Genomic DNA, 14,309 nt, shown 5'->3' with positions numbered 1-14,309 from the left:
GTAAAGAGATGACCAGTATTGACCAATATCGAAACTGTGTATATAATGTTATGGGTGGGCTAGGGAAGTAATAATAATAGTCACCATTGAGTAAAAAAGGGATAGACATTTAATGATTCCATGTAATTCAGTTTGAATCTGAGACAACATGATGGTAATCAGATACGAGTGAGAAAACATCATCATCCTCTGGAAATAATCAACCCACTAACTTGAAACAGTTGAATGAAATTGTTTTACTAATGATTGACCAATTCAAATCAGATTGACCTTTGGCTATCCTACTTTTATCCTCATTATCTTTACCTCCTCTCTCTCTCTCTCAACCTTAATCATCTTTAACTGTTAATTAATAATTTACATGTTCAATATTATGATGATCATTATTCCTTCCTGGTTAATTCATGAGTTTAATTTTGTCAACACTTGATGATAATAATTCCTCCTCCTGTTACATTAAATTCTGCATCAATGAATCTACTTGAGATCATCTTAATGGTTGTGAAATATAATTTCGATACCATGAAAATATCATTTCCATGATAAGTCCAAGTTTTACCTTTCATGTTGTCATAATCTTATCAGCATATTTATCACATTCGAATGTCCAATAAACGATAAATAATATCATCTCTCTTTTTATTTCGTCACATTTTCTTTTTGTTTTCATGAGAATTCATATATGTATAATATACTGAAGGAGAAATATTCTTGAGTTATTAAGAGGATAATCTTCTGAATCACATCAGAACAATTAACATGAATTGAAAAGAAAAGAACAAAAAAAAGTTCAGACTTATCGAATTATCAGAATTTTTTTTTCTCTCGTCCTGAGTTCGTGACTAAAAGTTATCCATTCTTTCATGAGAAACAATTTGAAACATTGAACCAAATTTATCTTCAGATTAATATACCTAATAACCTGCGAGAGAAATATTAATTCATGAGATTATCATGTATCATGGGTGTTAATGTGCTCTAATTACAACATTTTGTACAAATTGAAGTGATAATAAACTTGAAAAGATATCAATGTTAATACACCCATTGGATAATTGTTTATGATTTAACTGTAAATTAACTTTATTGTTTATGATTAAAGGCAGCAATTTGTTGGTGACAAATCAATGATTTGATTAATTGTTGAGAGGGAAATTTATTTCCATTCATTGGATAATATCAATCAAATTGTTTTCACTACATTTTTATCATGATTATATTGATGAATGGAGGAAGATGATGAGAAAGAGGAAGTCGCAATAATAATATTATCATAAGAACTTCAGAAATGCTGACCAGTGGTCAGAAGCAGAGCGAAAGAGAGAGAGAGAGAGAGAGAGAGAGAGAGAGATAATATCATTTTGTATCAAATTATTTACACTTATTATGAAGGGAGGGGAAAAATAGAATCTGAAGAAAAGTCTAATCTCAACTACGATTCCATTGAACTGAATGAGATAATATCTTAACATGGAAACTCTTGGAATCTTAATTGCATCATCTGTATTTTTATCTTCCTCTAGTCATCAACAATAACATCCTATTCAAGCTAAAACAGATAATTTCACCATGAAGAAGGGAATAAAAAAGTTCTGAATCAATGAAAATTGAATCAACAAAATATTATCCACAAATTAGTTTAATAATATTTCGAGAAAAAATTTCAGTTTGAAATGGATAAACATTCCCAAGAAAATGAACTTTATCCTCATATTGCCGGTAGATTATCACTATGAACATTTCTGAACTTTCCCTAGTTCAATTACAGGAGATATGAATAATCTCATCCATGGTGTGTAATCTTGTTGATAGTGAAAGAGGAAAAAAATTTCTACCATATAAAAGGTCAAACAATAGTGAATGAAACTCAGATTCTGATGAATGATAATTGGAAAACTCATGCGAATACCTGAGAATGTTACTTAGAATTGTATATATATTAAGATGATGAAGATACGAGGGTGTAAGGGAAAAGGTTGAAAATTCCATGAGAAAAGAAAGAGTAAAAATTTTTCCATGAAATGAACCAAAATATAAATGATAGAATAGAAAACAAAAGAGAAAATATCTTTTTATAAGGTTGATTGGATTCCATGTAATATCATGAAAACACTTTCCTCACTTTATTCCCAATTGAAATCATTGAATATTTTTCAATAGAAAATGTATCATGTACATATTAAACATCCTTTCCAAAATTCTGGATATTTTCAGAATCTATTCCTATTCATGATCATGAAAATAAATTGCCTTTTTTCAGGATCTTTTTGCTTCTTCTCATATATACAATATCAGGAATATCTTGGATTCTTCCTTTTGTTTGCCTGAATTAAAGTTACCTTCATATAATAATTCAATTGATTGTAATCATAATAATAATAACATCAATAAGTTCAGGATACATTACATGATGATTCAAAAACTAATTCTCAATGAAAATGAACAACATTTTACAGAAATTACAAACACATTGTAATATATTTATTGCAATAAACAGATTCCTAATCATAACAATAATAATAATGATGATGATGATGATAATTGAAGTTTTCATATTCATGAATCAATCAATATGAATTCATGATACCAACTTTTACCCTGAATTGCCACTATAAGTGTAATAATAATCATATTTACACCACAGACTCATTTCTGAGGTGGTAAGAACTGCTCATCATGGTAATGATGAATTCATATAATGTCATCAGCATCTTCAATTCAGAATCACACCATGAATATTACATGTGATGATGATGATGATGATACTATGGAATGAGTAGAAAACCAGAATTTTCAAATTTTCTTTTCTCTTTTTTTTTGGATATTTATGAATGAATTTGTTTATGTGTATAATATTTACCTTGAATTGTATTTGCTTTTCATTTATATTTTAGTTAAGCCTGTTGAAGTAAAGTTAATTAACCCGCCGACAATTATGTTAACCGGAACACAATATGAACTAATATGCCAATCAATTGGTTCCCGTCCACCGGCTAAACTTAATTGGTACAAAGAGGGTGTACAATTAACCGGCTTAGGTGAATCAACATCAGATGATGGCTCAGTTACAACTGCCTATCTCACCTTAGTGCCTTCAGTTGATGATAATGGTAAAAGATTAACCTGTTCAGCAATTAATCAACAATTTACAGATTATCTTATTGAAGATTTACTAATAATCAAAGTTCACTGTAAGTATTTAACCTTCAATCTAATAGTAACCATAGTTAGTGATTAGATTACACTTACTGATCATCAGAAAAAAAGATTGTAACTATTTATCTGTAACAATTAGACATCAATGATTGACCTTGCAGCTTACGGTCAGCTAAAGGTTATCTTTACATCATTAGTTGATTATTTGAAGAAATTTTAAATTGTTGCCAACAGAAAGATAGTATTACATTAGTTGTGTCATCAATAATAATATCGAGTCACTTGATGGTCCCATTGACTTCAAGTCTCTTGTGGTCATTACATTTGATTTTTTTGCTTCGATTTCAATGTTAATATAATAAAATGTATTCACTTTTTTGTCCATTCATTTTCCCTGTGTGTCCATCTTCAAGTTGTGCCAATTGCGTCTCTTGCCCTGGGTTCAAGCATCCAGAATAAGGATATCATGGAGGGAAGTGATGTTTACATCGAATGCAATATTCAGGTAATATTGGAAGATAATCTAGTTCTCTATTTCTGTCTCTCTCTCTCTCTCTCTAAATTTTTGATCTTTCATCAACGTTAATCCATTTCTATCCTGTTATTTTGATATATCAAGTCTAATCCAGCGATTACTGAAATTGGTTGGTTTTATAATGGTAAAAAGCTGGAAAGTGATAATAAACAACGAATCTCTGTCAATAATAGTTCACTTTTAATACGAAATGTTGGTAAAATTCATTCCGGCAAATATCAATGCTGGGCTGTTAATACCATAGGTAAAGGGTCAAGTGATATTGTCCATTTAGATGTTAAATGTAAGTCAATGTCCATTATTGGATTTTTTTTTGTTTTCTCCAACTTTTCCTCTGGTTTTTGTCAATTCAATTTTCCAATAAGTAAAAATCATAAAATCATCACTCAGGTTATTCAATTCACCTGAAAATCACCACCATAAGAAATTTCAGATTTTCCACAGTTGAACTTTTTTTCAATTACTACCAAATGATTAACTAATCATAAGAATCAATGATGATGAGATGAACAATCTAGTTGAATGAACAATTAACCAATCAACCAATTTATTTATTTCATTTAATATTGAATAACAATCAGTTGATGAAATTTTTTCCCTTCATTTTCAATAGTTAATTTCCAATCTTTTTGAAACAATTAACCTAATAATAATAAACTAAATTAACTAAAAATTTACCTAGAAAAAAGTATGAGACAGGAAAATAATTAACTAATTGAATTGAAATAAAACAAATGAGCTTTTTAATTTAATCAAGAAAATCAGTTGATTAAACAGCTAATCAACTTTTGGAATATTTTTAATCTATTTAATTGGTTGACAAATGTTAATTACAAATCAATGAAATCTAATCAAGTTGATTAATTAAGTGCAGAGAGGAAAATTGAATTGGATTGTTTCAATTATCATGAATTCATCTAAACGTAATTGTTTTTTTTTTGCCTAAACTTTTTTTCAGATACACCGATATGTAGATCAGGTCAAAGGGTTCACTACGGTGTGGCCAAGCATGAGGTCGCAGTGATTGTATGTGAGGTTGATGCTAATCCACAGAAAGATGTTACCTTTCAATGGACCTTTAATTCAACCCTTTCAGGGGATGAAAATGTGAATAAAAGTTCCAATAGTATTGGTGAACCGGAACAGATTAAATTCACCGTTGATGGATTGAAAAGTGTTGCCACCTACATCCCAAAGAGACCACTGGACTACGGGGTCCTTTATTGTATCGCCTCGAATCGAGTGGGTAAACAAACGGAACCTTGTCTTTACTTTGTCATCCCGGCGGGTAAGTTTTTCCACCTCAATATCTCTCTCTCTCTCTTGTTTATCCTTTTTAATTTATATTAATAGTTGAATCTCAATGAATATTTAACTAAGAGAGAAAATTTCAAACTCCATTACTCAAGTTTCCATGCTGAATGTTGTGTTATTCTAATATTTATCATGTGGCTGGAGAAGAAAAAAAAAGTTAAACGAACTTTGTTTTCCACCATTATTATTGTTATTTATTTCTACCTTGAAATGTTTGTAGCTATAAATTCAGTTATCATTGAGAATTCATTTTTTTTTCTTACCATGTAACTATCTCCAAGATAACATCAACTGAATCTTCAATGATGATAATATCATATGAGAACATGCTGTACATGAAATTATTATATGAGTTTTTTATCAGTCAATAATAATTTACTGTTACAGTCTAGTGAAGTTGAATTTCACTTTGGTTCATGATGTTGTTTTTCATGATGATAAAAATGATGATCATCATGGAGGGAATTCTGGGTGGGAGTGGCAAGAGAGGGAATTGGAAGTATATTTTTGTAATGATAGAGGAAAAGTACCTTAGGATTTTTCTTTTCGAACTTTTTTTTTCTCCTCTTCTTCTTTTCTAAAAAAGGTTAATGAGCGTGAAAATGATTCTGATTCCGATTAACGATTTCCATTCATGGGAAGAGTTGATTTTTTTTTCATTCTTTTCCCGGAAATTGTCATTTCTTTTTTTGCTCTAAAATGTAATCTCATCTATTATCATCAAGTTCATCCGTTGATTATCCGGTTTTCTAGATATTGATTAGCATTGATTAGTTTGGTAAGTTGATTGTAGAAACATAATCATTAATTTTATCGTTTACTTTTTTTACTCTTGTAAAAATGACCACTCAACTTGTGGTCATTATATTATTGCAGTGGGGAAAAAAGTTTTCAACTTGATTAACTTGGAAAAAGAGGATTTAATCCTTGACAATCTAAACTGATTTAGTTGCTTGATTAGGTGAAAATTTGTCTAGATTGTTGATCCGAATTAGTGTTTTTCTAATTAATTGTTACAATTAACTTTTTTTTCATTCGATTTGTTTTTGATTCTTGGTAAGTTTATCGATTTCCAGTTCATTATTCAACCATGTCCAGTGTGGTCAGTTAAATAGAAAGAGATAAGAAAAAGAGTAAAATTGATCAGATGAATAAAAAAGTTCTGAAATAAATTGTCTAGAATCCGAATCAGTAATCAAGATAATCGTAAGAAATTAACGTTTTTCTCAATGCATTTAATTGTCTAAGATGGAAAATAAAACCATAATAATCAACCAAATGATTAGAAACTAATTGTAATTAATGAGTTTATGTAAACAAAATGATCACATAATTAAAGAGAAACCAAATTACAATTGTAAACATTTAATTATTCAAATGAAATGATTATCATATTGATGATATTCTGACGATCAAGGTTCGTTATCTCTTCATAATAAATGTCCAAATCGTGACTAGATTTGAACTATTCAAGCTCTCTCATGATCAACACGAAATCTATGCTCCTATTGCTACATAAAAATATCAATTAGCTAAATCAAACTGTGAATATGACTAATCAATTTTGAAGTTTAGCATTAGAATATCAAATTATTATCGAGATAAAAATAGATCTTAGTTAACAAAGTAATTAATTTCTTTGTTCAGAATTGATGATAAAATTTGAATTCTATTTCCAATGATCATGAGATAATGAGAATAGACAGCGGGAATTCATTGGAATTATAATGAAACATATTGAGTGTGTTTATTCATTAGCATCTTTGACCATCTCTCTCTCTCTTGATTTGTAAGTGTAACAAATAAAACTGACCAATGAATATGAGATTATCCAACCATGAATATGATTCAGTTGTCTACATGTTTCTTGCCTTCCTTTTACCTTTTCATTTTCTCATCCATCTTCATGGTCAACTGGATTACACTGAATTCTCAACTGAATGAAACTACAACTTTATCCTGTTTATCTTCATCATCTCATTCATCTTCTCTCTCTCTCTCTTTTGTCTACATGATCATCTTCACAGGGTGATTATCATGATGATGATAATGATGATGATGATCACTTTCATACCTTTTTCACTGTTCATCATGATGAACAAAAATTCATATCGTATTTGTGTTTATAAGGATTGAAATGTTAACAGTAGACTGAGGAATTATCCTTTCGATTGTTAGTTTTAAGAAGATAATTTATTCATATTCATTAGGTTTTCATGGGTCCATGGAAATGTTGAATATAATTCTGTAATTTCATGGTTACTACTCAATTTACAATTTCTTTGCTTTTCCATCATCTTGATGATTATATCTGCACATCCGATTATCAACTGTTATTGCTGTTAATCCGTTAATATGATTAGTGGATTAAGAAGATGAAACTATTTTGGTTACAGGAATTGACTTCCATCATTCAACATTATCGTGATTCTGATACATTTATTCAACTTCCATTCCATCTTCATTCACTTTCTCTCTCAATCTTCGATCTCTTCAAGTCTAATCGATATACTCCGAGTTATTTATTTCCCACCAAAGAGATAACTCATCATCACCATCTTGTTTTATCTTCTTAATCTTTTCTTTTTTCTTCATCAACATGTTCATCATCTTTATCTTATTTCTGTCTCATTTGACTTTATATTGAGAATATTCATTGAAAAAGTTTCTTTTTTCGATATCGATCCAAATGTACTTTTCTTAATGAATCCTTGTAGATTGAAGATGAAGGAAATGATGATTATAAAGCTTATTCATCTCTCATTGCTCTCTCTCTCTCTCTCTCTCTCTCTCTCTCTCTTTCTTTCCTTCTCATCTATTCATCTAATCAGAACTACCATGAAAACCCTTTTTTCACTCCCATTCTTCATTTTGAAAGTGAAAAAAATAGTTACAAATAATTCAACTGATGATGATAGCGAATCAAAAAATCAATGATAACAATGATTGAGGAAAAAAATAAAAAATGATAGCTCTCGCTTCATTAATCGATTATTTATCATCATTCTCACCCTTTTTACAAAATTCTTTATCTTCATCCTAATATAATCCACTAGCTGGTATCCCACTCCCACTTATAAAATCCTATCCAATGGATACGATGCTTAATTCAACTTGAATCTCAAAGTCTCTCCCTCTCTTCATCAATTTTGATTGTTCAACAAAGTTGAGGATGAAGGAGAAGAGAGAGAGAGAGAGAGAGAGAGAGTAATGAAAGGAGGAAGATAAGAAGATGATAAAAAATTTCCCTGTCAAGTTTAACTAATGTGTTTATCAGTAAACACCAAGTATCAGCAAGTCAAGTGTAATACTGAGGATCGGGTTGAAGCATTGGGATGACGAATGAAAATCAATTATAAAGGCAGATATAGTTGGAGAAAATTTTCCAAAAACATAATGATGAATTTTCCATGAAAAGATGAACGATAAAAGTTTAGTTTAAAAAGCGAAACTCGATCAGGGTAATGATTAAGACGATTACATGGGTTGATGATGAGTTAGAGTAGGAAACAAATACATTTCCTTATTTTAGAGGATGAAGATGATTATGATGTTATTACTATGGTAAGATGAAGCTGTCAGAATTTGAAGAATTGAAATATTTTTTTGTTCCGAGAAAAGGAAACAAATTTTTCCCCTTCTCTTTTTCTCTAAATTTGATTGTCAACTAGTTGACAATTTTTCTACTTGATTTCAACATGTACTCTTATATCATGGTTGAATTTCAGAACAAATATCATCATGAACTTTCATCTTCTCTCACATTAAAGACTAGAACTTTGATCTTCCTTTTTGAGTCGAAAATTTTTCTCCGAAAAACTGAATGATAACTCATTAAGGTCTCTCTCATGGTAGAGAATCATGATGACCCATGATGGATAATTGTATTAAAACTGAATTTTGAGCCAATATAAGACTAGAAATAAGGGTGAAAAAAGTTCTAACTTACGAAAACCCCTGCGGCTATCGAAAAGTTTTTTTCTCTCTTTACTCTTTTTATTCTGTAAAGAATCCATTCAGAATTGACTCAATGAACTTTTCTTTGACTTGAACCAGTATGATTATCATTCCTCAGTACGATTAGTACCTTGAAAAGTACGAAGGGGCTAAGTATATATATTATTAACTCCCTGTTGACCAGAATTAAAGTTGAACTGTATTAAGATGATGTTCATTAGAGAGATGAAGGAGAGAAAGTTTTCCCCTGAAAAGTAAAAATTTCATCATGATAATCATGATGATGATGATCATTTACCAGGGTGATAAAAAAAACATAGCCACTTATAAGTAATAATAATATAAACTTGATGAAAGTTCATGATAAATTCAGGGTTGAAACTGAAAGATTTTCCAGTTTGATTAAAGTTGTTTAAGTTCATTAGTTGAAACAATTTTTTTTTCTCTCTCTAACTGCTCATTTGGAGCAACAAATTAAAGCAGAATTTCATTTTTCATGTTAATCTTTTGTGAGAGAAAAAAAATTCTTGATGGTTTGGTGAAAATACTCAGCAATGGAAAAATATATGATCATGACTTGATTGTTAATTGTATGTGTCTATGGTATTAAATTGATGTTATCATTTAAAAAGATGATTGTTCAATTTATTTTTCCAGATAATATTCTGATACTTGAAAACTTTTTTCTTCACTTGTTCATGAAATTTCAGGGCAAATATAATATAATATTTGGAACATGATGTTTCTTATAATATTGAATAGACTCTCTTATCATTGACAGTTGATAGTGTATTTGATTTTTGACTCATTGATTTTTTTTAATGTTGAAAAATTGAGCAACTTGAAAGTAAATTCAGTTATCATGAAATATCATTCAATTGAAAGGGTTTTCCTATTATCAGGAATCTTATTTTTTTTCATGGTAACAAAAAAAAATTCAGTTGAAGGTGAAAGAAAAATTTTCTGGTTACAATCAATTTATATCAATATATATTTTTTTCACATCTTTTTAACATTGACACTGCAATTTGCATCAAATACTAAGTACAGGATGGGAGGAAATTGATAAATTGATTGTAATATACTTACAACAATCAATTTTGATTGATTTGCAGGGGACAAGTTGATTTTTTGCTCGCAAAATCAATTGGCAATTAGATTACCAATTGCAAACGATTAACATGAACATGGTACTTTTTTTTGTTTGGTAGTTACAATTGAATGGGAATATGCAAGAGTGTTAATTGTTACCAAGTATTGAAATTGATTTGAGTTAATTGTGATGATAATGCTTTTGTTAAGTAATAATTATCAGTGTTAATGATTATGATGTTGGCAATGAAAAGGGTTGATAATAAGCTTGTGAAACAATTGAGAGTGGGAAAAATGTGATCCAAAGGCGGGAAGTTTGGGGAAAATCGTGAAAGTTAAGTTAATCATTATCATCACCATTTGATCCTGAAAAATATGATTACTGTTGATTGTGAGCATTTATTTATTTCCCTACTCTTGATCTTCACCCACCGTCACCTCGGTCCAATGATTCTGAATTGACTTTGAACAAAAAAGTTCTGAAAGAATATATTAATAAGATTGTGAGTATAGAAGCTCATGTGGAAGATGAAACATTTTCTGATTCAATTCTCATTGTTTCCAAATTCGAATCTGGGCCAAAAAATTACTCACACCACTCAGAGGAAATAAAGAGATGAAGCTGATGAGGTGGGAACTTTTTTCATTCAGATTTTTCACCCTCAACTTTTTTTTTCTATCTTTTCTCCTGAACCTATTGTTCATGGTGATATCTTCCTCTTTTAATTGATTATGGTGATGTACTCATGATGATGATGATGATGGATATAATTATCTGTTAATGTTTCAATCTCCAAAGGATCAGTGTCACTTTTCACCCTGGAAAAAAATGAAAATTCATCAATCAATGAATCGAATGTTATTTTTTTTTCTTCATCCTATTCTTCAGTTAATGTAACATTGAAATCGAAGGAAAAATTTTCCCTTTACCTTTTTTTATTTCTCTCTTTTTTCATTTCCTTGGATATATCTTGATGTCTTCTTCATCTCACTCTCTTTCTCTCTCATTCATGGTAAAAGTTCAGCTCAATTCTGAACCAAATAATTCTTTCTGTGACATTTTGTTCAGTAGATTTTTTCTTTCTCTCTCCCAGTCAATAGGTACATCATTATATGTTTTTCTTTCGGTGACAGTGAAACCTTTTTTTTTCTTGGTGATAATTTACTTTTTCTTTTCATGATAATTCATGGAAAGTTCAGTAAACAAATAGAAAACATTGACAATGTTTATACTGAAAAACAGCAACATGAAAATGAGTCTATCCAAGTTCACCATAACATTGAAATTAAATCTCAACAATTCATAATGAATTATTCAAATGATAATTATTCATGATGAATCTCAGAATTAATCAGGGCTCAACTCTTTCATCATGTTTATCCTGTTCAAATTAAAGAGGAAAATGTCAATCAACTTGAAAATTTCCTCTGATCATTGCCGTTAATTATACATGATAATCAGATTGATTGATTTAATGATGAACAATTAAAAACAATCACAAGATACTCAATAATATCAATAGGAAACTAATTATGATCCAACATGGTGAAACTTGTTAAACTTTAGTCCTAATTAGATTGATTATATTGTTGATACATTGCTGATTTAATTGATTAACTAATTAACTTTGTTCTCTATTTACTTGTGTTAATTAAGTTTCAATTAAAAGTAATTGTGTTTACCACACATACAAAGTATTAAAGTTATATCACAATTAAAACTATTAATTAAACAATATCATGAAATTAAACTGTTTACCTGATCAGGTATCAATATAATTGATTAATTTCAATGCTTGTGGTCAATGATCATTTAAATGACCATTGGTAATTTTTCATCATTGATAATCAATCAAATGATATTAAAGTTTACCTTGATGGTGATGATAATAATAACAGTAATAACTGATGGTCACTTAACTGATGATGACAATACAAGAAAAAAATTACTCTTTGGTCAAGGCTCCCTTGAGGCATTTGTTTTTGTTGACCAGAATGAGACAATAACTGGACATTGCTTGGTGTTTTTATTAACTTGACCAATTGATTAAATCAATCATAAAACCTTTCACTTAGATATTGTTGATTTATTAATTGTTATGATTAAGAGATGAAATAACTGATTGGATTTGCTCAATGAGCGGGTCAATCAGAATCTATCGAATTTGTCGAAAAGAAAAGTTCTAACTGGACTTTTCTCTCTCTCTCTCTTTTCTTTCTTTCTTTATGGTTCGAACTTTCCAAAATTCTTTCAGTCCTCATATTTTGTACCGATTGAATCTTTTTCCAAATCTTTCTATATTAATCATTAGAACTTTTCTCTCACCATGATATTAGAAATTTTTTCACTTTTTTCTTGAATTTCATGGTGACATTTATTCAATTAAACTTTTCCACTTCTTGAGCTTTCACCTTCCTCTAACCTTAGTTATTTATCTCAACTAATGATGACCATTGGAAATTTTTCATTCTCTTCAAATTATCATTTTTTTCTCGTCAAACTCCCCTGATCACACTGAAAAAAATGGTGTAAATTCTTGAAGAATCAGAACTTTTGCCTCACCAAAGTTTCACTCAATTTCTCAGCTTAAAGTATTCGATTCAGCGTAACTATTACTTTTCTATTTACACCCTAAAGTTTAAATTCAATTTTTACGTTTAATTGGCTGTTTATTTTGAATTCTCATTTATAAACATGATAATCAATCAAAAGATGACTGAATTTAATCATGATTGAATAAACAGTTAAAGGGTGGAAAAGTTCAAGATAAAAAGGAAATGAAACAACAGAGTGAATAAGATAATTTAAAATGATGATTGGCAATCCTATTGGTCAGACATGAAATTTAATAAGCTTCAACACTCTGGTCAAGAAATATTTTCCTCCTCCTTTCTTAATCTGTAATGACCATTGTTTTGGGTTTACTTAACATTGGATTTGAAAACAAAACCTTTAATCCTGTTGTGACCATAAATTGAGCTAATTTGATCATATCAGAAATATTTGTCCACCTCCTCCTCTCACCAAAACTGACCACTTGACCATTTATATTTAGTTTCACCAATCAAATTGATTATGTTGACATGGGAAAAAAACTCAGACAAGAAAAACAACAAAAATAACCGGAAACAACAACAATCAATGAATAGCTTATAATGTGGATGATGAAATATCAAATTCTGACCATAGGTCAAGTAGCTAAAAAGAAAGAGAGAGAGAGAGACAAGTGATAAAAAGCATCTCCCTCTTTCGCCCTGATTCAAATTTTAATCTAATCAAGTGAATTTGATTTGATTATCTTATCCGTTTGATTAGTTGGGTGAAATAATTTAATATTATAATTCACTGATTGTTGATCTATTAGCATTTGTGATAATATTGTATTAGGGAAAACATTATATACTTTTTGTTCATGTACATGTCATCAGAAAGGATCATCATCTTAGGATCAAGTGTGAATATATAAACACAGAATTCATCATGAATATGATTCCCTGAAATCAGATGATGATGAATACAACAAGAATACATCTCACACCTCTTTCAGCATCCATAAAATTGTTCAAACATTTGATATGTTATTTGTTTTTCTCACTGAGAATATCATTATTATTTTTCCCTTCTTCCTTTAAAATAATGATAATATTTCAATCTAATGATATTCAAATGAAAAGTAAAAGCTCAACAATATCAAATTTGGGTGAAAATTGAATTTCCACCCTGATTCTGGAAGATGATGAGCAAGATATCAGAATATTAAATTGATGAAAAAAAGATTTCAATTTATTATCATTTTCTATCATTAATTTTACCGAGAATTTTTCATTCCTCTGTCTCTCTCTTTCTCCATGAATCTTTAAATAATCATCATGATAATGATGATTCTCGGTGTTTATTTTGTGTAAGAATAAATCATTGAATAATTATTTCAGAACTTTCTCATATCCCATCAACGATAATTATGATTGTAAAGTGTTGAGACTATTGGAACAACAGAAATTGATTATAACTAAATTTTCCTTCGTTGAATGATATTCATTCAATTTACATGGAACTTTTTTCTTTTCTTTTCGTTGAACTTTTTTTCCCACTCCTTTAATCAATGATCTCCTTAGATGATTCCCTGTCAATTAAAGAGTGTGTGGTTATCTTGCTGTAGAAAAAGTTAGATAGAACTTGTCATCATGTTCTAGAGAAACTGAGGAAATTTATTTTAGATTGAGAACTTTTTTTTTCTCTTCCTCATCCTCATCC

General features: G+C 29.6%; 1 protein-coding gene across 1 annotated transcript in view; it reads left to right on the top strand.

The window, feature by feature from the left end:
* LOC128395708 (synaptogenesis protein syg-2-like) overlaps positions 1 to 14,309 on the top strand; it is a 69,910-nt gene that overhangs the window by 47,399 nt on the left and 8,202 nt on the right. The window contains exons 5-8 of the mRNA XM_053356183.1: positions 2,895 to 3,191; positions 3,570 to 3,661; positions 3,776 to 3,974; positions 4,650 to 4,979. Coding sequence (XP_053212158.1) covers positions 2,895 to 3,191; positions 3,570 to 3,661; positions 3,776 to 3,974; positions 4,650 to 4,979 — 918 coding nt within the window. The remainder of the gene's footprint in view (positions 1 to 2,894; positions 3,192 to 3,569; positions 3,662 to 3,775; positions 3,975 to 4,649; positions 4,980 to 14,309) is intronic.

The sequence above is a fragment of the Panonychus citri genome, unplaced genomic scaffold, assembly GCF_014898815.1.
Source record: "Panonychus citri isolate SS breed McGregor unplaced genomic scaffold, ASM1489881v1 Contig00023, whole genome shotgun sequence".
Taxonomy (NCBI): Eukaryota; Metazoa; Arthropoda; class Arachnida; order Trombidiformes; family Tetranychidae; genus Panonychus; species Panonychus citri.
Note: the sequence above shows the minus strand (reverse complement) of the source record. Positions and strands in the feature narration are given on the sequence as shown.